This window comes from Pteropus alecto, unplaced genomic scaffold (assembly GCF_000325575.1).
Source record: "Pteropus alecto unplaced genomic scaffold, ASM32557v1 scaffold270, whole genome shotgun sequence".
NCBI lineage: Eukaryota > Metazoa > Chordata > Mammalia > Chiroptera > Pteropodidae > Pteropus > Pteropus alecto.
In genome coordinates, this window is record NW_006430735.1 from 8,226,236 (window position 1) to 8,251,625 (window position 25,390).

Genomic DNA, 25,390 nt, shown 5'->3' on the forward strand with positions numbered 1-25,390 from the left:
GGTCTTTGCAAAGTAAGGGCCGGAGTCGATGATTCTGGGCCCATGGCAGCCTCCAGGCTGGACTCATTTAGTGCTATTTACAGGCCTCCCAGTCAGTTAGGCTCTGGCATCATGCCAGAACTTATTAACTAGATGGAGTAATCGGATTTTTACTGTAAGGAGGTTGTCAGTTAATTTTTAAAACTAGTCCAAGAAAACTGTCCCCTTTTACTCTGACAGCTTGAAGGCCAGACACTCCTTTTATTGAACATGATACCATGACTCGTCATGGGCAGTGGCCACCTTGCTATAGAGTAATACTTCTTGAGAGGACAGTGAGAGACTCTGAGGCCATTTTTTTTATCCTATTCATTTTTCTTTTTAATGACAGGGAAAGCACATTGATATTCATTGCTAAATTCTTGCTTGGCTCACATAATCAGAATTAATACCATGGTGTTAAATTAGATTTAGAGAGTCTACTCTGGTGTTCCTGTAGTACCCTGCTCAGCTGATTTTTTGCTAGAGGTGAAAAAATATTCAGTTGTTCAGGAGAGTGCTGAGGGGAACCCAAAAGAGAATAGTTATGAATTCTCGTGTGTACAAATTGGAGGTGAACTTCTAAAATAAAATCATGGAGGGCAGAGAGGATGGATTGAAATGATCCTTTCCAACACTCCACTTTTATTTTATTTTTCCCAGGATCAATAGTATGGACATGGAGGTCTGCCTCTGGTTTCCATAACAACCTGGCTTATTGAAAGACTGCAGGCTCCACAAATCCCCAATTATCAGCCTTGCAGGGCTTATTAATGGAGCTGAGGATTCCAGTGAGGCAGGCAGCTCACTGCTGGCACGTGCCTGCTGGGCTGGTGGGAGGGTGGAGGAGATGGAAAGGGAAATGTGTGGTGAGGCAGCAGCCATTTGTCCCCCTGTCACTTCTGGAGGGTGTGGTCGTTCAGGAGACTGTGTGAGCGTCTCTTGAAGCCTTGAGTGGCTGTGGCTGCTGTTGCAGGTGGCCCAGATTGTTTTTTTTTCAGTCCCACTCCAAAAGCCATTCATCTAGAATAAATTTATGTGAGTATATCACAAGCTGGTGTATGTTTATTGAGCTCCCGTAATTAATGGAGATTGCCTCACAAAGACAATGGTGACTCTAAACTTCCAATATTAACTTAAGCCCTAATTAACATTGGAAGCCAACCTGATACATATTTGATAGCGTTGAATTACTTAGTCTTTGGTCTGGTCTTCTCTTATTAAAAGTCCTCACCATAAAATAAGTGCAATAGCAACAATAATACTGATGATGATAACAATATGGATAACATCTACTTGTCTTGTGCCAGGCTCTCTGCTAAATTCTCTACATGGAATTTCTCGTTTAAATCTCACAATGACACTATGATAAGGGGTATTGTTGTCCCTTTTTTACAGATTTTACAGAGGAAATGGAACCAAGAGGACTTAAACAACTTATATTAAGCCACATGGCTAGTGAGTGTGGCTACATCAGGGTCTCATTCCTGGTCCCTTTGCATAATTACTTTTATTGTCCTCTTATGATTTAACTTGGGTTCCTCAAAATAAAAAAAGGACAACATATTTACAGTAAATTCTGTGTTCTTCAATGTGATTGGAGAGTGAAACATTCTGGTTAATGTTTTAATCAAGTGTTTTGATTAATAATTGCCCTTATGTTGTTATTGAATTTCCAATTAGGAAAGGTTTGGGATATAATAAAATATACACAACATTAGAAGTATAGTAATCACAGTCATAAAATGCTTCAAGGACATTACACAAATGTCAATTTTTATTGTAACGCAGAAGTGTTAGTTGATAAAGATGTCTGTTTGACAGAATGCCAGATGAACTGTTTTCATAGCATAGAAATATCAGTGCCTTAACATTTTGAATTTTCTATGTTTCAAAGTACTTTGTGTGAACTACCACTAGAGCTTAATGTGATCAGAAAAAAAATCTTTTGGAGTCATTCAGACTTAGAGATTACTAATGCTTATAAAACTTCAAATTCATTAAATACTTTGGATCGCTAGACTGTGTTTTTCTTAAACCAGAACCTTACATTATGTGGAAAATGAAACACGACACTCCCTTGAGTTATTTCAATCCAAGTCTGTCATACGAGAGTAGGTCAAGGCTGGCAACATTTTTGTCATAGTTGTTGCTCAAACAAGTTTTCATTATTTTGGTCTCCAGAGCTGATAATAGAAATTGTTCACAAAGACTCTATCTTTTTAAGGGTTAAGAGAAGTGACAATAAGGACGATTTTAGTTAATACTTACTAAGCATATCATTTAAGCATTCTATATTTATTTTACTTTACAAGAACCCTATGAGATAGGTACTATGCCCCCATTTTATAAGTGGAGAACTCAAAGTACAGGAAGGTCACATAACTTGCCCAAGGTGTCCCATTTGGAAAGTGGTGGGTTCCAGGTTCAAACTCAATCAGCTTATCTCCTGGATCAGTATTCTGTATTCACTGTCTCCAACTTATTTGTTTCTATTCTCTCTCAAAGCCACGTCAGTCATACCTTCACGCTCACCCTCCACTGAGATAACTTTTGCCAGAGTCACAAATGACCTCCACATTGCTAAAGTCCAATGGTCAATTTTAAGGCCTCATCTTCTTTGACCTACCAATAGCCCTCGATAGCTGATCAACTTTCTACTCTTTGAAATATTTGAATATTTTGAATAAGTAATATGCTAATTTTTCTCCTAAACACAGTGGCGTTTCCCTTTTAATTTCCTTTGCCTTCCGTCTTCATCTCCTGGTTTCTAAATGTTGGAATACTCCCATGACTCTATCCTGAACCTCCTCTTCTCCATTTATATTTACTCCTTTGGTGCTCTCTCCCAGTTGATGGCTTGAAATAGTCTACATCCTGATAAATCCCAATGTTCCATCTATAGCCCATTTCAAACAACTGATTACACTTCAACTTGTATATCCAATAGACACCTCAAACTAACCATTTTGGAAACCAAACTCCTGTCTTTTCTCCCTGATCTGCTCCTTCTAAAGCCTTCCTTTATCTCAGGAAATGGCAAGTCTATTTTTTCCTGAGGCTCAGGCCATGTATCTTATCTTGGAATTATTTCTGACTCTTTTTTTCTTTAACAACATTAAATCTGTCAGCAAACCTTGTTGGCTTCACCTTCAAAATATATCTAGAATCTGAGTACATCTCACTTTCTCTAGTACCCTTCTGACTTTGTTAAAAGCTAAGTCCTTAAAAGGGCCTCAATTTCTTCCATGATTTACATCCTTCCCACTAGATATCATCTGTCCTTTTCTCACTTTGTTCTAGCAATACTGATGTTCTTGCTACAGCACCGACAACGTGTGCTCACATCTAGGGCATTTGCACTTACTGTTCCCTCTGCCTAGAAATCTTTTTCTTCTAGGTGCTCATTAGACTTCACTCACGTTCTTCGGTTCTCTGTTCACATGTCACCTCTCAAAGAGTCTTCCTCTCTGTTTGATATTGTCACTCCACCCTCCTTGCAGAACTCTCTATTCTTCTTCCCAATATTATGTCTTTCGTGGCTCTTATCACCACCTAATATGCTATACATTTTACTTCTTTATTTACAATATAAGTTTCATGAAGACAAGGTATTTTTTTTGTTTTATTATTGTTTGGTACACTACTGTATACACAACAACTAGAAAAGGTAGTGAATGCTCGATTGATGTGGTTCATTTAACAAGTGAGGAAGAAGATAACTACTTAGTCACAGTAGCTGAGTCAACCCTCATGGTCAATGCATAAGTGGCAAAGGTGACCCCACATCACTCTGACATTTGATTGCTTTACCCCTTATGGCCGCTAAAGAAAATTCCCCTCTGACACTTGGGCAGATGTTCCCTCATCTTCCTTTGCCCCTGCAAATTCTTTGGTGACTCATAGGCAATGCTATCCCTCCTAATGACTGGAAGATGTTGGCAGCTTGACTGTGACTATAAATGGACTGTGTCAGTGGCACCACAGGACCAGATCCTTGTCCTAGTCTCATTGCTTCACAGTTACTCCCTATAGGGAACACAGTTCATAGAGAAAAAATCAGTTTCATCTCCCCATGCAAAAGAGACATCTTCAAAAGCAGAGAACCGTTTTAGCAATTCAAAACCACTGGGAATTCTGCCCTGACTGGAAATAGATGGCAAAACCAAATCTTTGCTTAGGAGCAAGCTGCCTTTCTGTCATGTTAAATCATCAGATCAGAGTCATGCAAGCTTTAATGACTAATGAAAAGTCTCTGGTGGATTAAAATGTTCTGGTTATCATAAATTATAGTTAAATAAGCATTTACCTATACTAGCCCTTTTTTTTTAAGTATATTGAATTTGCCTACGTGTTAATTATAGTTCAGTATGATTGAGACATTTTTTTCACGTAGGAGCATTTCTTCAGTGGAACCATTGCGTAAAAATCCACAGAATGTATGTTTGTATATATACATAAACAGTTTTGTGAACCAGATGACTCCAATAAAACCACCAGGTCTTCTATTACATTCTAACTGTGGTGGATAAGGTTGCCCGAGTAAAAGTAAAACACTGTGAGACAGACAATAAATCTCGTCTCTATAGCTATAGACGAACTTGCATGAGAAAAGCCTGCTCCGCATTACCGAAGAGCCTGGAGGTCCTTGGGGGTGTGTTAGTCAAAAAAATGGGGTGAAGAGATGTGGGTAGGGGGTGAAAATGGTTACAAAATTAGGTGACGAGAGGGGTGGTGGTTATGGTGCCATTACTACCTAAAAATCCCAATCAAAAGGAATGTGCGACTGGAAGGAAACAGGGTGACAGAAAGCAGTGGTAAGGCTTCAAAATCTGTGGATTGGAAACCTCTCATTATAGAAATCTGTATATGAATAAGAAAACAAAACATGTTTGTAAGATTGATGATTTGGCCCTGAACTGGTAACTCTTCATTTCTAACTCATTCCCTCAATGTTTCTGCCACAATCCTCCTTTTCTGCCAATACCCACCAGCCCGACCCTTGCATACGACTAGGGAAAATGGGCACAGCAGGAAGGGAGGACTCGGCAGGTATAAAGAGCTGTGATTAATCTTCTTTGCTGAATGCTTGTAAAAGTGGCAGTCGTTCTTGGGGACTGGAATTTCCTACTCCTGAGACCAGACAATTGTTGATTGTGTCTGTTTACTGTAGAAAGCTTTGGTTTACTGAGGAAATACTTGGGCACTGGCAGGAGGTTGATGGGAATATAATCATTCCAGCTCAGCTATTCATCTTTAGCAACCTGGTTTCTGACACCTGCCGGGGATGGCAGATTTGTACCTTGTCACCACATGTCTAATGCGCATGAGAAAAATGGTAACAAGGTTAATGCAACCCTTTCACAAAGAGAGTTTTGTTTTCTCTTGCTCTCTCCATTATTACTCTATTACTCTCTGTGCCATCTCCCCATCCTTCCTTTCTCTGCCCCACCACCATGCCCCACCCATATCTCCTGAGAGTCATTACTCCTCAGCCCATCAGCCAAAGTTAGTGGGTTCCCATGGTTACCAGGCAGCTGGTGTCTAGACACTCTGAGAGATGCCTTGCAATTGAGCTGCAAACCTAGCTTCTATCACACACACACCCATCTCTTCCCTCCTCCTCTTTCCTATCATTTCCTCTTTATTTACAGCAGGCATTAATGACAACACAAGATGGAATTACCTTTTGACAGCCCATTAAAGGGAGGAGGGGAAGAGAGAGGGGAGAAAACCCAAACTTGCTGTCTTGTCATATCAGTGAAGTGAGAAAACAACTGAGGTGACAGACCCCAATCTGGCTCACTCTTTCTTCTTCATGAAGGATTTGATTTAATTAAAATATTTAAAATTAGGAAACAGTGCCACTAGTCCATTGGGAGCCATAAGCATCTTTAAGAGCCAATAAAAGCATTTCAGGATAGGGCTTCAGCTGACGGCACTGAGTTGAGGAAAATCTTTTTACTGTCTCTGGGCAATCAATGTGATTTCTCTTTTATGATGCTCAAGGGAATCACATGTCCATAAGTATTACTAGATGGAAAATTTCAGAGTAGAGCACAGGCAAATACAAGGACAGGCCTTAACAGTGACACCTCAGATATGAAAGAGTTGTTTAATTTCCCCAATTTTCCTGAGAAAGAGAGAAGCAGCCTCCAACAGCCAGGATCTGGCCTAGAGCTCACAGATAGGTCTTAGTTCTCCTGTTCACATAAACAAGTTCATAGAACACCAATAGGACAAAACAAGCCACCATAATCATGTCTGAACACAGAGTAGGTACGGACATTGTCTAAACCATAAAATGACCAAGTATTTCCCTAGCCTGACTCATATTAATGATGATGTTTCCTTCTAGATAATATTTATTAAGATGCCCAATCATAGAATGACCCCTGTTTCATGACAGCATCCAATCCATAGCAAAGCTCTGCTTCCTTGAATCCAAATCCCTGAGCATGAGCCCAGGTAAGTCCTTTCTGATCCCCTCTCTGTGATGCCTCTTTGTTCATGGTATATGTTCTCCCTGGCTGCAACATATCAATAAACCCCGCTTTGTTCAACTATGAGTGTGTTCCTGGTAGTCTTTGGCTAGAAGGTGTTGGAATGCCATAGAATTTCTTTCTATATTATAATTTAAGCTCAAATTAACTTTAGTAAAAAATCTTTCTTATTCCTCCCCCGTACATCTTCTGAACATTTTAATACTATCGTTATCCCCAAATTTATTACTACATCTCCCTTTGTTCACCAATTCTCCTTCCAAGATCTCATAAAAATCTAACTTAGAAAGCAAAATTAACTCCTAGTTTATTTTTCCTATCTATAGTATATTCTAGGTTTTGGTCTCAACAGTTAGACAAGATGGCCTGGGCCCTGGATGAGTTTGAAAGCCTCTGTACTACCCACTGGGAATTCTATATCTGAGTTGGCAGTGATGGCAAAGACATGCAAACATGTCCAAGCAAAATTATAGGAAGACTATGACAAAAAATTATTTAGTATACTTTCATTTAAATAACAAGGAAAGTCATGTCCCCTTGGTATCAAAGAATTTGTTGGGGCAGCAACCACCTTCTCTCCGTTTTTACATTATCATCTGTTGGCTTTAAATAACTACTTTAGCTACCACTGTAAATGACAGAAGAAAAAAGAAGTTTTCAGGAAGGCTACTTTGAAAGCAGAAAGATGTAGTCTGCAATATGGACCCCAATTTTCAAAATCATGGCATCTAGGTGAGGTGGTTTTCCCTTAGGGAAAAGTAGACAAGTTACAGGTGGGGTGATTTACAACTGGAGTTGTTTTGCAATCAGAAGTCTAGTCAGTTCGCCAAACAGGATTTATCTATCTCTGCCTCTAACTAGTTTCAAAGAGATGACTGCATTAGTTCAGATCAGTGTCTCTGCCGCTCCTGAAATGCCAGCCTGGTGTAGTGTCCTCCATCCCTGCAGGCCTCACCAAAGGGGTCAATTACCATCTCTCTTTCAGATTGAGTTCTACGCCTGGTTCTGGAATCGATGTCGTTCTCATTCCTAGGCTGGGAAAATTTAAAGGTCCCAACACACAATTGGCTCAGAATCAAGTTGACTTGTGTCTAAACCCCAGTAATTGGCCTCTTACTTAAAACAGTTCCACTGACAAGACTTCTGCTTGGTCTGCTTTACCTAAGTCCCTGTCTCATTCACTCATTTGTACTCTGCTTTCTCTGAGACTGACACCCTGCCTCGTTCTTATCATCCTCTTAGAGGTAGGAATCTTGTTCTTGAATCCATGATTGGGGGGCCTTGTTGTTGGCTGACAGACTTCCCCACATGTTCATGGTCTGTCCATGTTGGCCTTTTTTAGTGTCCGTGTTCTAGTAGCTTCCAATGCTTGTTGACTTCCCCGGATGTTGACCTCCCATTTGACTATTTTCCTTAACCATATACTTCAGATATTGTGTTACCCTTACCCACTTTCACTTCCTTCCATTGCTTACTACTGGTTCCATGCCCAAGTAGTAGTAGTATGGTTAGTCTTTATTCCCTTTGAGTCTGGCACATTTTCATCAAGTATATCAATGCAGTTTTTATTTTTATTTTTTCTTTCCATTTCATGGCCTCAGTTAAAGAGATGTGTTGTTGAGAAAGAAGAATCAACAGATATAAATAGATGTATATGGAGAGGGAGAATTTTAAACTTAGAGCAGTGAGAAAAGAATAAGGCCAATTTGATTATATTTGTAGTGATAATGTGATGTCCAATATAAACTGAGATGTAAGATTAGAGCCAGGAATAGAGTTAAAGTTGTAGAGAAGTATTTGGCAATGGAAATTGGAATTTGATGTATATAAGGCCAAGAATCATTAAAGTTTTGTGATAAAGACAGTAATATGTTTACAGTGATGTGTAGGGATTAACAATATCACAGTGATAATATAAATTTGGTGGTCACCTAGTTATGGGGTCAGAGTTGAAGTCATTAGAGAGAATGAGTTTTCTGATGCAGAGTCTACAAAGAGAATGTAGAATTAAATCTTGAAAGATTGTCATATCAGGAACCGGTACTAAAAACTAGACCTAGAATGGCAAAAGAAAAGAAAAGGTAGAAAACAGCAGAAACAATTCCAGAATACAGTCTTCACTACAGTTAAGAAAAAAAAAAAATGTTTTAAGATGTCAAAAGCAAAAATGCACCAACAATTAAGGAAATGGTTTTGTTCAGGCTATTGTAGTATGGAAATCATAGCTTCCCAAATCATAGCTTCTTAGTGAGGTGGTTTTCCCTTAGACTTTTATAGGGAGGAGTAGACAAGTTACAGGTGGAGTGATTTACACAGGAGTTGTTTTGCAATCACAAGTCTAGTCAGTTAGCTGAACAGGATTTGTTTATCTCTGCCTCTAACTAGTTTCAAAGGGACAAACAATTCTAATCTCAGTCATTCATGAGACAGAATAGGAAGTTGGAAGGTCTGTGTCTGACTTTGTCAGCAAGTTCAGGAGGAAAGATCCATGTTTGGCCTTGTTACAGGTAAACAAGGGAGTCCTCCATGAGTCTTCTGGGAGTCATGAGAATGAGTGGATAGCAGATCATAAAGAGAAGGGTGTTTTGCAGTAAGCCATTTCCTGGAACACCAAAAAAAGGGGAGACTTCAGAAACCAAAGGTTGGAGGAATTTTCTAATTGTCACTGCTTTCTGGAGCATAGAGCTCAAGTGAAGGTCAACACTGTCAAAATAAGAAATAGTCAAAAAAAAATCAAGAACAGTGGTAAATGAGAAAAGGCGTTACAATTTGGAATATGTTTTCTTTGGTGAATTTGAGGAGAGTACTCTTAGAAAAATGGTAAAGTCAGCTCATAGAGAAATAAAAAGGTATGATGAAGAAAAGATGGCATAATTGCATTTTATTCTTTTATGAAGTTTGTAGATTGAAGAGGAAAAAGACAGGTTAGTAAACTTCTTGAAGAAGTTTGCATTTTTGGACTGTCTTGTAGAAAAGAAAATATATTGAGAATTCCAGAAGAAAGAACTCCATAAAAGCTTAAGGGAGGTAGATTTTAGCTAAATATCAGGAATGATTCACAGTTAAAGATGGCATACCTGTTGAAGCAGAGGCTGTCCATCAGTTAGGAGTGTTCTAGGGCAGTGATTCCCAACCTTTTTGACACCAGGCACTGGTGATCCTACGAGACTCTAATGCCTGATGATCTGAGGTAGAGCTGAGGCAGTGATGCTAGCTCTGGGGAGTGGCTGCAAATATAGATGAAGCTTTGCTTGCTCTCTGGCTGCTCACCTACTGCTGTGCGGCCCAGTTCCTAACAGGCCACAACTGATACCTGTTTTCTGCCTAGGGGTTGGGGATCCCTATAGAGGATTTCTGTGAGACATTGCTAGAGGATCTCCTAAGGCCCTGTCTACAATAAGGTTTTCATATGTAGTCTGGTTACTTTCAAATAAATAAGTTTTGAAAGAAGAAAGACAGCAGGAGGTATGATTCTAGACATAAGCTGGAAAATAATTTTATTAGAGAAAAAACACTAAGCAGAGAAAAGAGAGGAAGACTTCTATGGGATGATTTTTTAAATGGCAGTATTATAGGATGGGCAGACATATTTGATTCTAGAGATCGATCCCAGATAAGCTACAGACTCACCAGGAGTCTTTATTCTTTAACTGCTTATTGTATCATCATGTCCCCAAATAGCCAAGGCTATTACATTCTTTGCCACTAAATATAAGTAAAGAGCTTTGAGATCTTTGACTAAAAAGAGAAAAATCAGTACAAATACAAATATTACTTTTTCGATATACTTCTGGTTGTGTTCCAGTGAGTGCTATTGATTCTTAAAGCAATTTTACACTTAAAGGCAGTGCCATAATTTGACAGGCCCCAGGAAGCTGAAACTCACAATGAGTGCAAAATAAATTGTCACAGTAAGAGATGGGGATTGTGTTTATTTACCTACATGCAAGTATACAACACAAACACCTTTTATAGGGCTTTCTTGTTACAGTAATATTTTTAAATTAATTTCAACATTGAGTTAAACCTTCTCAGTTGGTTTTTTAACACTGCTTTCATGGGGAAGTGGAGGTGGTAGATGGGGGAAATAACACGCACTTTTATTTCTTCTTCAGATATAGTTGTGATTTCTTATGGATTCCTAGATATGATAGCATTTGTAGTAATTTTAGCTACTTCTGGAATTTCATTATCTAGTACCTCTTTAGTCATTTAGTTTATGAAACCTATCATAATCAATGATAACTATTCAGCCTGTTACAGTTTTAGAGGTTCTCATTTCCTTTATTTTCTACATAGAATATCTACTTCACCTCTCACAATCTGTACATAGTGTTGAAGTTTGATATGACAATAATCCTTAGTCCTGGTCCTGTAAGCCTCTAGAGTATCTGGTAGCCATTAAGCCAAAATTATATTGAACTCACCTTGTATTTCACAAAAGGGAAAAGAAATGGAGAGAGGAAGGAAGGGAGTGAGGAAAGAAGGTGAGAGAGAAAGAGAAAAGGGGAGGGACAGAGGGATGGCAATAAGAATTAAAGGGAAGGAAGAGAGAGTAGATTTATACGGTACACTTAGGACTATTAGAGAGAAAGGCAAATTAAAATCAGCAGTAGAATTTATTCATCCTCAAAGGTTGCAAGAGGTATTGTGGTATTAAGAGAAGATTCACTGAATTCTAAGTAGCTGTGTGACTTTGGGCAAGTCACAGAAACTCTCCATCTTCACCCTTTGTCAGAGGGAATGAGGAGCTGAGATCATATGATCTCTAAGATCTCTTTCAGCTGCCACTATTCCATAATTTTACAAACAATTACAAGCCGACTCTATGACAGTATATACGGACTTTGTATTTTTGTCCTGAATTATGTGGTTTACTCATTTGCATTGATAAATTAGCAAGATAACTGCCAACTCTTTAGTTTTCTTTGTGCTGTTTAGATGTAGCCATAAGGAAAAATTAAACAACAAAGATAAATAATTGTCTGGCTAATTGAAAGTACTACCCAAACACATCATGGCAAGTTATGGCAAGGAATGAGCTGAATATGACTCATAAATGTAGTGCTTTTATTTTAAAATTTAAATGTTACCCAAGCAATAGATATTCATACATAGGAAAAAAATTTAGGCATTGCTATTAGAATGACTCTTACAGAGTTAGAATTATGGCTAGTTTTGGTTTCTATATTTAATCCTGAGGTCAGATAATCAAATCATTTAATCAAATATCAGATTGTGAGATTTGACAAACCTAGATCTGCTTTTACTTTTAAAGACAAATGTTGAAAATATAGATTTTCTAATAAGGCACATTAACTCAAAGAATGTTAAAACATTACAAATTATCAGTTGAATTTTTAAATGGAAACCAATACAACCTAGAAGACTGTTCACTAACTTTCCGAAGATCTGACAGACACAAATTAATACACTTTTGTAACTGATTACTAGATGAGATCTAGGGTGACATAATTAAAAACAATATCGAAAACAATAAGTATAGTAGAAACACCTAAGGAAAAACAAACTTGAAATGGCTACTACAATGTCTAAGCAGCCTTTTACAATAAATGTGAAAAACTGCAAGGAAGAAAAGCTGAGTATGTGCAATGGAAAATGACAAACAAACATGATTAGCCTGTTTGATTTTTCCTCATCTCCTAAATATGGACCTAAATAATTAACATAAAATATCTGAGGTCTGATTTTTTAAAAATTATTAACTTCCTCCAAAATGCAGCTGGAGAAATTAAAGACAATTCTTAGGAGAGAAATTTAAATCGCTAACTTCAATCACATTTTAACAAGATTCCCAAAAAGTATGGTATTCCTATGCCTGGAATTCTTTTAAGAGAATGTTTCCTTCCTACTCCATCTTTACTCTCTTTGTTCTTCAAAGTCTGCTGGACTTCCTTGCTTCAGAAGACCCAGAGATGAGAGAGTGTTGTGTATGGGTAGAAAGAATAACCCCAGCAGAGCAGCCTTCTTTCTACACAGCACCACGGATTTCTCCTCCAACATATGTCCTGTCCACAGATGACTGAAGGCTTCTTAGAAATGAAAAGATCTTTCTCAACAATGAAGTTGAAAAATTTCACTGTATTTAATCATTTTCCTTAAGGTTAAGGAACAAGAAGTTTTTGGTCTCTTACAAGTTTTTGATTTGATAATTACTATTGAATAAGGGAATTTTTCTTAAAATTGGATGTGATAGCTGAAGCTTGGAGATTTGTCATTCCCTCTATAACTTGCGTACTGTACACAAGATTTGCTACACATCTAGAGGAAGGAGGTGATGTAGTTCTTGCTCATTCAGTGTGGTAGATTTTTGCTACAAAATTTAGGGAATCAAATGGAGCTAGGGCCAAGAATAAGGTTATTTACTTTTGAAATCAACTGGCTGCTATTTGGGGGTATGAAATAGAGAAGGTTGTTCTGTTCTTAAGTAGAGGCAATAGCAGAGAAGTGCTTACCTTTTGAGACAATACTGTTTAGCAGCCTTGCTTCTTGCATCACAGAATCATGCCTCTCAAATTTGGTCAATGGTCATCTTCACCCTTGCAATCATCTCTGGACCTTGGCCTTTAACTTTAAGCCTTTTTTCAAAGAATGATTTTTTTTTTTCATTCTACGAGCAAAAAATTCATAAGTCAAAGGCTTTTCTTTCCCTTTCTCAGGATATTTGAAGAAAGTTTCTTCTTGGCTTTGGCTAAGATTGGATAAGCATGAATTAGTGGAGACAGGAAGAAGATAACTCTCATTAGGCACAGAGGTGAGCAAGGTAGTGGCACTGTTAGGTTTTATTCTTTCATTTAATGCTCATCACAAATCTATGTGGTAGATATTATTCTCACTTTACTAATGAAGAAATGGGAAAGCAAGAAAATGCATATTGAATACCTACCTATACATGAGACCCCTTAGCACAATGGTTGGCACACAGTAAACATTAAACCAATGCTAGTTCTCTTCCAGTCACTTAGTAATAACAGCCAGCACTTACTGAGCACTTACTGAAATACACCATTCATTAAGCACTTTAAATAATTAACACATTTAAATCTCATAACAACCCCATGAGGTGGATACCAATATTATCATCAATTATAGATAGGGAAAATGAGGCAATAAGAGGTTAAGTAACTTATTCAAAATCATGGTGTCAGAGATTGAATTTAAATGCAAATAGTCTGGCTCTAGATGTAGCTCTCTTAACCACTACTCTGTGCCATCTAGAAGTAGTTATGCTTATAGTAGCTGTCCACTTTTTACATTTGGGGTTTTTATATCCTAATAATTTGTTATAAAATTAGAAGACATAAAATTAACAACAAAAAAAATGATAAAATTATGTTTTCCATGGCTATAAACCAGAATAATATTAGGGTTCCTTTCTATAATCCAATATTTTGAGATTCAGGCAAACCTCTGCTATTTGGTCATGGTAACATTACGGGTCCACACTTTTTCTTCTTGAGGTAACTGAGGTTTTATCTATATGTCACAAAGCATTCCTGGGATTTTCCCCTTTTAAATCACTTTCTTTGCTTCTATAATTATTAAATGCCTGTCTAGTGATAAGCGTGCTACTGAGAGTTGAGGTAATATAGATACATTGATACATATATATGTTTGTCAGGCACTTTTCTAGGCATTTGAGATTTATCAGTGAACAAATTTTAAAAATCTCTGCCTCTGTAGAGTTTAAACTCCAGCAAATAATTTTTTTTTCCTTTGAGAAGTTAGTTTCTAGTCAAGAAGACTAAAAAGGATACCAGCAACAAATGCATAATTCAAGGGATATAATTTCCATATAAATAAAAAGAAGTGCTTGATTCTGATTAGGATAGGTTTAAAGGTGTGGAAGTGACATTGGAGCTGGGTCATGAGGGGTGATTAAGTACTTGCTAGGTAAACTGAGCAGCATCATTGACTGGCCTGCCTCCTAAGTCCAGTCCTTAACTTTTGGTTAAAAGAATAACTTTGGTCCCCTTTTCTAGAATCAAAGCCTGAGAAAGGGATTTTGTGCAGATATCTTATTGGGAGAAATCAGTAAGTGAGTGAGGAAAGAGGAGAGGCCAGGGGAAGAAGACATGTAAGAAGTTGATTTAAGAAATGTGTGGTCTCAGCCTGATCCCACAGTGAGCTCTGAAGCACAAATTGCACCACAGAGATTGTTTTGCCCCAAAGGGAGGGCTCTGGAGTATTGGGATGCAAAGGGAGCATGACCTCTTTGGTACTTCAGGTTGAGGTGGTTCACACATTCCCTGCCTGAGGGGCAGGTGTGGACATTGGCAGCCAACACCTCCGGCAGCTGGGAGATGGGTATATGAGCCTGGTGAAAGGATTCTGAGAGGGTCACCAACAGTACCTGTGACAAGGAATGTAGGACATCTGGAAGGCATAGGTAGGGATACAGAGATCTTGAGAACATTTGAATGGCAACTGAGGGAGAAATAATATTGAGAATTGATTTTTTGTTATCTATTTTGCTTTAGTAGGCCATTTATAAAATCTAAAATAGTCATTATTTATTTTTACTTCATTCACTAAAAAATCTTGAAACGTGAATAATTTAAAGTTAGCAAAATGGAAAAGGCAGCACTGTCATTCAGGACTCTTGATTTAAAATTAGTTCTTGAAGACAAAGATGACTATGTTTTATTCCAATTAAAGGGAATCTCTTCCATTTTGAAGTCAGAGTTCACGTTATATCTTCCTGGTACAGTTTAAAAGTCTTACTTTAGATACCACCCTCCCCCAACTCCCTCCCCCTACCACACCACCACCTTTTATGTTTCCAATGAGAGTGTTTTAAAAATTTTTGAATGGCTTTAGGCAATGCCTGAACTTTCCAGTTCCCTATAGACCCTATCACTGATTTTTACCTATGGCCAAATTTTCACATTAATGTTATTATCTGCGTGACCTATAGACAGTTGAGTTTGTAAAAGCCATGGAGATACAAGTAAGATTTTCTCCTGGCTAGGATTCACCTGGGATACTATGAGGTGAAAAGGAGAGATGCAAAGTTGAACTCCTTTCAGATGGCATTTTTAACTTAAGAAAAAATATGTATATATATTATATAGTTAATATTCTACAGAATATGTAATATATTGTAGGTATATAATATTCATCAGAAAAGAGCAAAACAAATAATTTTTATGCTGAACTGTTTCTGATCATCACTAATAGCAACATTCAATATCACATTATTGCTCTATCCCTGACACGACCCTTCTCAAAATGTCTGTGTCAGAGGAGCCATCACTGTTTATAGTGACTCCCCATTCTTCTGTTCCTCCTACAAACCAATATAATGCAATGCCTCGATAGATCTACACGTTCAACTTCCAGCTCAGCATGTAATTTAGCTAGGGGGAGGAATAAACAGGCGAGTCTACTTGACTATTATGCTAGAGTGAAAATACCCCTAAATATTCATTTTAATTTTTAACCTTTAAAAGTTGACTTATTTATTGTGCTAATGGTAAGAAATTAATTTAATTTTAATTTTATACATTTATCACATCTTGTTCCCAAAAAGATTTAAGGCAATTATGCAAACCACGTAAATTAATTTTTTTTTTTTTTTTTTTACCTTTCTGCATGTTTCCAATGGGGGGAGAAGGTAGAATACTAATTTTTGATGGTTTGATAGATATTTGAATAGAGAATGTTTAAAACGTGTTCAAGTCCAGTCAAATCGTACCTTCTCTGACTTTTGTTTTAATTTTTTAAAACCTCTGGTTTTTTATCCTTTCAGAAAAAAAAAAACCCACTAACTTTCATTTCATAAGTTAGAAATCCTAGATTATTTTCAAACTTTTATAACTGAGCAGCTGTATTTAATCAATAAATCACTTGTATTCTTATTTTCTGATCAGAGTCAGAGACTTTACAGGAACATTCTATAGAAGAGATTTTCTTAATCATTTATCTGGAAAAGATTTTTTCTCCTTTGGGAAATTGCCTTTTTCTTCCTGGGATAAAAATGTTAAACTTGGTGGGTGTTTTGTTGTTGTTGTTGTTGTTGTTGTTTTTACCTAAATTCCACAGCTTGAATTAAAATCTCAACATAATACATTTTGCACTTTAAATTTTATAAAATACAAATACATTCTTTCAGTCTCCAAACAACATGCAATGAAGTGGGGCAGGCGTTATTATCTATATTTTTTTGTAGATGAGGAAACTGAGGCAAAGAAAGGAAAATAACTTCTCTGATGTCATATGACTAATTAGAAGCACAGTCAAGGCTAGGATATAAATCAGCTTGATCCTAGGATGAAACTTATAAGAGGAGAAGTGGTATGTCTGGGATATCACTGGAAACCTGCCATGCTGCCTCTGAATTTTCTTCTTGGTTAAATTCTTGCTTGTTGTGTTTTGAAATCCTCAAGTGAACAGTGTTATAAGCAATAGAGTCATTCTCTCTTTTAGAGGTTCAGAAAGCAAGGAAGGGGCGTAGGTGATATTTGCACCATTCCGTTGACATCTAAGTGGTGTACATTAGCTCAGTACTTTGAAAGGAACTAAAAATGTAAAATATGATCATGAAAAGAGTAAAATGTGGATACCAGTGACCACTAAAAGCCATGATCAGGCTCCAGATTGACATCTGGTACACAGCTCAAGAGGAAGACCATAAAAGTAACGAGGGACATATGTGAGTTAGCTACAGAATTTCTTTTTTTAAATTACTTTCCTTTGAGCCTTTGAGATGATGATGATGCTTAATATTCAAGAAAGATGAAAATAAAAAAAGAAAGAGAGCAAACACCCCAGTCTAGTGGTGACTGGTAGAGTAATTGTGGGCATGGCCCCAGGATGATAGCAGCTTCTATTTAATCAATGTTGACAAGGCTGGGGAGAGCTGGGCAGGTCCCAAGAGGTAATGTTTTACTCGGAAATCCACTCAACCTAATTTCAGTAATGTAGGGCTGTGGAGGGGCCTGGACCAGAGCCAGTAAACAGGGCCATTAGAACTCAGTGTAGGCGATGGCAGCTGGGAACATCGCCATCCCTCCAGCAGCACTGCAGCCTGACTGCCTGGCTGAGCACGCAAGCAGCCGCTGCTGCATATGCTCCTGGTATTTGCTCACAAACAGAATGTGCAGACGTGCTATTCTCACCCTTTCGAGGAAATGAATGAAATGCATAAAGGCAAGAACCGCTTCCAGAATCTATTTCAACAAAGATCAGAGAGCCAGTTTTTGCATACATTTTTCAAGGACCACTGTGAAAGCATCCATGGGTCCCCTTACTCTTTTAAGGCTACCACCACACTGTTTTAAATCAATACAGAAACGACTTCCTTCTATTGCTGTCTTAATGCGGTCTTGTTCTTTTTTAGGAATGGCGGTTGTGGATCCAGAATTTGAAAACTACTAGGATTTTTCTTATTTCAAAATTTGTGAGATCTGTTAAAGATATCCAACTTTGCAAATCCAGGGGATGCGGCCCAGTAGATACTATGCCCCTTTGGGCTGCATTCTTTTTGTCTAGCTACTACTTTTTTTTTTTTTTTGGCTACTTCTTCAACAAACAATGCACACGACAGTAATTAATAGCATATAGATTCCAAGAAGGTAGAGATTTTTGCTTGGCGTTTTCATTGCTGTATTACCACTGCTATATCTGCAGTGTGTAGAGTAGTGCATGGCACATAGTAAAGCCCAGGACCTTTTACTGAATGAACAAATAAATGAATTAACACCTTTTTTCTTCAATTTTGAAGCATTCTTCAACTCTAGAACATTAAAAATACATGACTTTACTGTCTATGATGTTCATTTTCACTTTTAACACAAAAATTATCAAATTCATGAAGACTGTTAGAGACGACTGCGATTTCCAAGAGGTCTTTTGTTAGATCTGGAAAAAGTAACATTTTCGTCAAGGCTAAAATACCTAGGCTGTAGAAGGTTATAACTCTTTACCAGATTCTAACATCATTTGTTTAAGTAGACAAGAAATTATTTTTAAGAATTTAAATATTGTTTAACATAAATAATTGTTATAAAAATTGCCCAATTTTATTTAAAAAAAAATAACAACCTTTTTCTCCCTTTTAGGTCAGACCACTAAAATACATCATCAGGTGTTTTTTTGTTTGTTTGTTTTTGACATTTTCCATTTCATAATAAAATTGCATTCGAGGGTTGATTTACCCTGGTGAAGACTGATATGGGGAGAAGCTATCACTAGATAGAATATTAATAACTCTTAGTGAGGATAAGTTCATCAGTCACCTGAGATTAGATAGAAAGAGAGAGACAGAGATCCTGTGATTAATTTAATCTTACTTTTTTCTTGTGATATCTTAACCAAAATAATAGTATTATTATTATTAGATGAATGTTTAATTAAACTTCATTAACTTTAGGTTTTCATGTTTAATATAAACAAAAGAGAAAGCATTTCTACTCTTTAACATGCTAGATTTCAGCTGTCACATCAGCAACTCCAGGCTTTCTTCATTTTCCAGTTCCAGGCCCATTTACTTCTACTCACTTGTTCTATGTCATGTGGTACTGAAAATCTCATTCAATCTTTAGCTTCTATAGCCTCTTCTTAAGCAATAACTATGTCAGAGGGAAATTGAGCCTCTAGATGGGAATGTGATTATTTACCCTAATTGGATCATGATATTTAGAGTGACCAGCTGGCCTCAACCATTCATCTATCTTTGACACCATGATAATCAAAGTTTTTGCACATAATACAGATTACATAAACTCATCTTTAACATAATTACTAATTATGTAATTAGCACCAGAAAACACCAAGACAAGATTTCATATTATTCAAGACTAATCAGGGTTCTTCCCTCCATTCTGAGCTGTTTTTACAAAGACTAATTTTTAGACATTGTGGCCCCAGGTTTACATATCTGTGGATTTCTTGCTCTAGCTTCACTCCAGCTGTTTTTGAGCAAAATTAAGGGCAGGGAGAGCGATCTAAAGTAGAGCCTAGGTAGCATTGTCTTAGGTTGGAATTCACTGCTGCCATTCACAAACAGTGTAGTCTTAGGTAAGTTATTTCATCTTACCGTGCCTCAGCTTCCCAGCTATAAAATGGGATGATTAAGTTACCTGTGAAGATTAAATGAGATGATGCCAGCACACTTAGAACTGTTCTGAGTATATAGTAGGGGATCACATATGTTACCTGTAGCTAAATGCTTTATACAAGGGGCCAGGAAAGTCATAATTCATGTATCTTTTCAGGCAGCAAGGCTGCTGAATAGAATAGGTAAGAAAATGTAGATATACAGCTATATGGTCAACCAATAATGATTTATTAACCACACTGACTTGTCTAAAGTTAGCATCAGTGGGAGAAGGAACAAGTTAGCAGTATTCAGTTCTCACTGATATTAATGAGATGGATCCATTAATATATAATGCAGATTCTGTTCACAATAAGTCTGAGATTACAACCTTTCCCAAACTCATGTGCAGTCTCCTATCAAAGTGGAGCTAACTAGAGCAGGTATGTGGTCCACATCTGATTATTGTTTCTTTCATTTGCATGTTGGCTTATTTTTTAAAAAATATTATTTGTTCTTAGCTTACCTCACTTTTGTGGTTGTACGAGATTGTTACTTTACATTGTTTCTTCTTTTCATATTCTTTCCTCTCCATAATTTCTGGGTAGCGTATAATTATTTTTATTTTTACTAACTAGTTATCCCTTCATCAAACACAAAGATGACACCCTTTGTTTAATATTCAATAATATCAAAGAAATAATTATACTCATCTCATGTAAAATGTAATGTATATATAATTGTATGTGTTCAGCTGACTTGGGTCCCAGCTAACAGATTGACATGTTCTCTTTTGTAGTCATCTAATTGAACTTTATCAGTTTTAATTTTATGATTTTTATTTCATTACATTTTAGAGCAACAATTTGTTTTTAATCACAGAATTTTTACAGGTCAGTAAAAGTCTATGAACTCTAGTTTCCAATGCTAAACATTTGGAAACTGTTTGGAGGTCCATTTGACCTGGATCTCCTCTGGTCAAGTTTGGCCATTTGATGTAATGGGACGACCTGGATAAGTAGAAGACCTAGGTTTTAGTCTTGGAGTGGTGATGAGCAAATCTTATGATTTAGGGAAGATCTCTTTATGTACCTGGACTTCAGTTTCCTCATCTGTGAAATGAGGATGTCCATTCATTCTTTCACTCAACAAAAAATAATTGAGGGCTTTCCCTAGGTTCCGTGCTGGACTTGGTTGGGTGGGGAGGTAGGTAATTGTTCAAAGTTGAGCAAAATAGATATTTTTGTTACCCTTGAAAAGTTACGGCTTAGTGACTGGATGATATTAAAGGTCCCTCTCACTGCTGACATTCTATGATTATAGATGTCATTGTGAAAGTATATTATGAAAAGCTTAACCAAGAGCAAAAATATTTGCTAGTTTTGTTTTTTCACTATTTCTTTTCAATACCTAGAAGAATGCCGGCACATTGCAGGTGATCGATAACAACTTATTGAACAAATAAATGAATAAATAATTATATTTCAAGTACTCTGAAGCATATGAGTAGAGAATATGTAGATACTGAAGCTCTTTTAAATAGGGAATAACAATGACTTCCTGTCACAATAAACAGATGAGTGCCAAGTTTCCCCTTTTCTCCGAGGCCCAGGCAAAGGATGACAAGAGAAAGTGGGGGTATTTGCAAGGATTTCACCTGATTAGGGTGAAATCCAATGGGGGACAGAAAGTATGACTGCTTCTCAGAATTACCTGAATCTTTGTTCTTTTATTTTCTCCTTTGGAAATTTATTCTCTTTATTCTACAAATATATAATTCTTCTCACCTTGTTGGCCTACTTCCACCTTTTCTTTTGAGTATCCTAATCTCTCTCAAACCATATGTAATAGCTCCCAAGTTTTTATTTTAAAAGGAGAGTTTTGAAGTCTTATCTTGTTCCTACAGCTAATCCTTCTGTATGCTTCTAAATGATTTAAATCAATATTCTATTATTTTGCAGTTTGAAGAGGGCACTAAAAATGTTGTTTCTTGGAGCTGATAAGGATAGTAAGCCACCCCGGGCGTACCTGTAGAATCCAAAGATTTGGGCAGGGCTGTGGAACTAAGTAAACTTCCTGAGAGGATTTCAAATTGCTGTAGAAGGCCCTTAATGAAATAAATCTGGAAGCTTTCTTCTGGCAGAAAATTAAATGATTTATTAGTGTACCAAAGTTCTATAATTCATGAAGAACACTGCTAGTCGATAGTGTATTACAATGATCAGAAATGAGTCAGTTTCATCCAAACTTTTTTGTTGGAAAATATGATTGGTATGCTGGTTGCTAAAGAGTTAATAATGGTTACCTTGGAAGAGTATGGACTTAAAAAATCTTTATGAGTAGTAGTAGGTATTCTCACTAAAATAACTACATTTTGGAAATAACTTACAGTTACAAACACCCACAGGAAATCAGACTTAAAAACTTTGGTCAAAAATGAGTCATTGTAAGATAAAATTATCCATCATAGCTGCTTCCTTATTTACCAGAACAGCCTCATTTGATTCTAAAAATCTATTTTCAAGGAGATAAACACTTTCTGCTACTAAGGAGATTTAAAATATTATTAGATAGTTGTTCCAAAGAAGGAATTCCAAAAATATATTTAGCAGCAGTGATCTTACTTGGATATAAATGTTCAGTTTTATCTGAATATATATAGCTGACTGACTTGAAAGAGACATACATTTTAATGGAATCTCCTAATGGTCTCTCCTAATGGTCTCCTAACAAGACTCCATTTCTCTAGTGTCGATGTCTTTCAATTGTTAGAAAGGCTTGCTTGTAAAGTTTACCCTTGGCTGGCATCTGGGAAATTGGATTTTGCCAGCATTCTCATTATTCCCTAAGAGTGTTCACTGTGCCTAAACTGTTTGTGCAACAAAGTGGTTTATGCTGGACATCTGTTTTTCTTCTGGGAGTCTGTATTTATTGCATGCAAGGTACAGGGTGCCTACATGACCATCCCCCAATAAAAACTCCATATCTGTAAGCTCGGTGAGCTTTGCTAGTAGATGACATTTCACACAGGTCACAGGTTATTGTTGGAGGAATTACGCACATCCTGTGTAACTTCATGGGGAGAGGACTATTGAAAGCTTGTGCCTGCTTTCTTCTGAATTTCACCCAATGAAACTTCTCCCTTTGCTGATTTTGCTTTGTACCTTTTCATCATAGTAAATCACAGCCATGAATAGGACTGTACGCTGAGTCTTGTGAGTATTCCTAGCAAATCATTGAACCTGGGGTTGATCTTGGGGACTCGGGAAACAGGGAATTTCAGGGCAAATGAACTCTCTTTCTGCTAGTTGACATATCAATAAACATCCTGTAGCATGAATCCAATTGATGGAGTCTATAGGGAAACCAGGCAGTTATTAGTAAAGTTACCCGCTTCCTGAGGAAAAAAAAATAATGTTTTCAAAGGACACAGTCTTCCTTGTTATGAGCACACTTGCCTTATGGATAAGTGTATTCATTTGAAATGTTTTTGACCATAAGAAACTAAAAACTACTACAATGGTTTAAAGAGGTTAGCTATTTGTCTCACAGACTTAAAAAAAAAAAAAAAAAAAGTCTGAGAAAAAGGCATCCAGGAGTCGTATAGGTTTTTTTCTCCATCTTTCTGCTCCACCATCCTTAGTGTGTAGTTTTTGTTTTTGTGATGACAGGGTAGCCGCTATACTGCCAGGTATTGTTTTATGTGTCAGTCATCTGGAACAGGAGAAAGCAAAAGGCAAACACCTTCTCTGGAGTCCTCCCCAGGGAATTCTACCTCTATCTATTGGCCATCACTGTGTTACATGGACACCCTTAGTTTTAAGGGGAGCTAAAAATTCAAGTGTTTTCATTTCTCAGCCTTTCTAATACTAAAAAAAAAGGCGGGGGGGGCAAGTTGGAATGGCTGTTTAATGATCTACATAAAGTGTCTGCCACAATTAGTCTGACATTGATGGAAAAGAGATAGAAGATTATTGTTGATTCACTATGTTAAGAGCCTATAAGATGATACCTTGACTGTAAGGCTGAGAGATTAATTTCTGTGTGGATTCCTTGCCCCCCAAATCATAACTTTGTTCCTGAGCTCTCCATATGTGTTATTAAGCAACCTTCTGGAGGTAAACTCTTCTGAACTTGGAAATTGCATTACTAAGATAGCAATAATCTCTTTTTATCTTAAAGCTCTTACAAAATGGTATGAAAAGAAGTAATATGTGAACAGATAAGACAAAATACTGACTCTCATCCCCACCCCCTGTCTTGTTTTCTTCCTCAGAAGCTGTAGATGAAACCAAACCTAAGGAAAGTGCCCGGCAGGATGAGGGTAAAGGAGAAGAACGCGAGGCGGACCAAGAACATGCCTGAACTCTAAGAATTGGCTTTCCACGTCCCCGCCCTCCCCTCTCCTGGGCCCTGTCTCTCCCCACCCTCTTCTCAGCTCCACTCTGAAGTTTCCCCTCCTGTCCTGCTCACGTCTGTGAGTCCGTCCTCTCCCACCCACTAGCCCTCTTTCTCTCTGTGTGGCAAACAGTTTAAAAAAAAAAAAGCAGGAAAGATCCCAAGTCAAACAGTGTGGCTTAAACATTTTTTGTTTCTTGGTGTTGTTATGGCGAGTTTTTGGTAATGATGATCCAATCATTTTGGGAAATTCTTGCACTGTATCCAAGTTTTTTGATCTGGTGCGTGTGGCCCTGTGGGAGTCCACTTTCCTCTCTCTCTCTGTTCCAAGTGTGTGTGCAATGTTCCGTTCATCTGAGGAGTCCAAAATATCGAATGAATTCAAAACCGTTTTTCTTTTTCTCCTTTTCAATGTGATGGAATGAACAAAAAGGAAAAAAAAATAAAAAACCCAGTTTGTTTTGAAAATAAATAAATAAAGCAAATGTGCCAATTAGCGTAACTTGCGGCTCTAAGGCTCCTTTTTCAATCTGAATATTAATAAATCATGAGAGTAATCAAACTCCAGTGGCTCTGTGTTTCTGTTCCACCTTATCATTAGTTGGTTTGATACATTGGGGTCTTATGTTTTATTTTCCCTCAGGCCTCACAGTCTGACACTAACAACCCTGATAAAGAAAATATGGATGAAGCCTAAGGCTCTAGTCAGGACCAATGGCTCCAGTTTTGGATGGGATTGTTGAGGGCTGTATGTACTGGTTTGCTAGGCTTCTGTAACAAGGTACCAAGACTGGGTGGCTTAAATAATAGAAACATATTTTTTCTCACTTCTGGAGGCATGAAATCTGAAATCAAAATGTTAGCAGTGTTGGCTCCTTCTGAGGGCTGTGAGGGTAGGGTCTATATCAGGCTTCTCTCTTCCACATATAAATGGCCATCTCTCTATGTCTCTTCTATGCCTATGAATATTTCTAGGTCTAAATTCCCCTTTTTTGTAAGGACACCAGTCACATTTGATCAGGGCCTACCCTAGTGACCTCACCTTAACTTTATTACCTCTGTCAAGACCCCATCTCCAAATAAGGTCAAACTCAGAGATGCTGGGGGTTAGGACTTCCACATACGGATGTTGAGAGAAGGAGCACAATTCAACCCATAACAGACACTAAGACCTATACTCTTAAGTCACCTCAGAGTATTTTTATCTCTCAGGAGAAGTATCCAGTGGAAGAGTATTCTAAGTTAAATATTATAGAGACATACATAATTCCTAGAAATCCCCAGGCTTTTGTTTAAATGATTTATTTTAACTCAAGTACTGACACAGTTCATTCTATCTTTTTCTGCTTATTAACTTCTGTTGGATTCACCCACACACAAGGCAGCTGTCAGATTCTTGATTAGTTATAAT

General features: G+C 37.4%; 1 protein-coding gene across 1 annotated transcript in view; it reads left to right on the forward strand.

The window, feature by feature from the left end:
• GAP43 (growth associated protein 43) overlaps window positions 1-24,540 on the forward strand; it is a 95,448-nt gene extending 70,908 nt beyond the window's left edge. The window contains exon 3 of the mRNA XM_006905481.1: window positions 23,858-24,540. Within this exon, the coding sequence (XP_006905543.1) occupies window positions 23,858-23,946 (89 nt within the window). The 3' untranslated portion in view covers window positions 23,947-24,540. The remainder of the gene's footprint in view (window positions 1-23,857) is intronic.
• The last annotated feature ends 850 nt before the right edge of the window (window positions 24,541-25,390 follow it).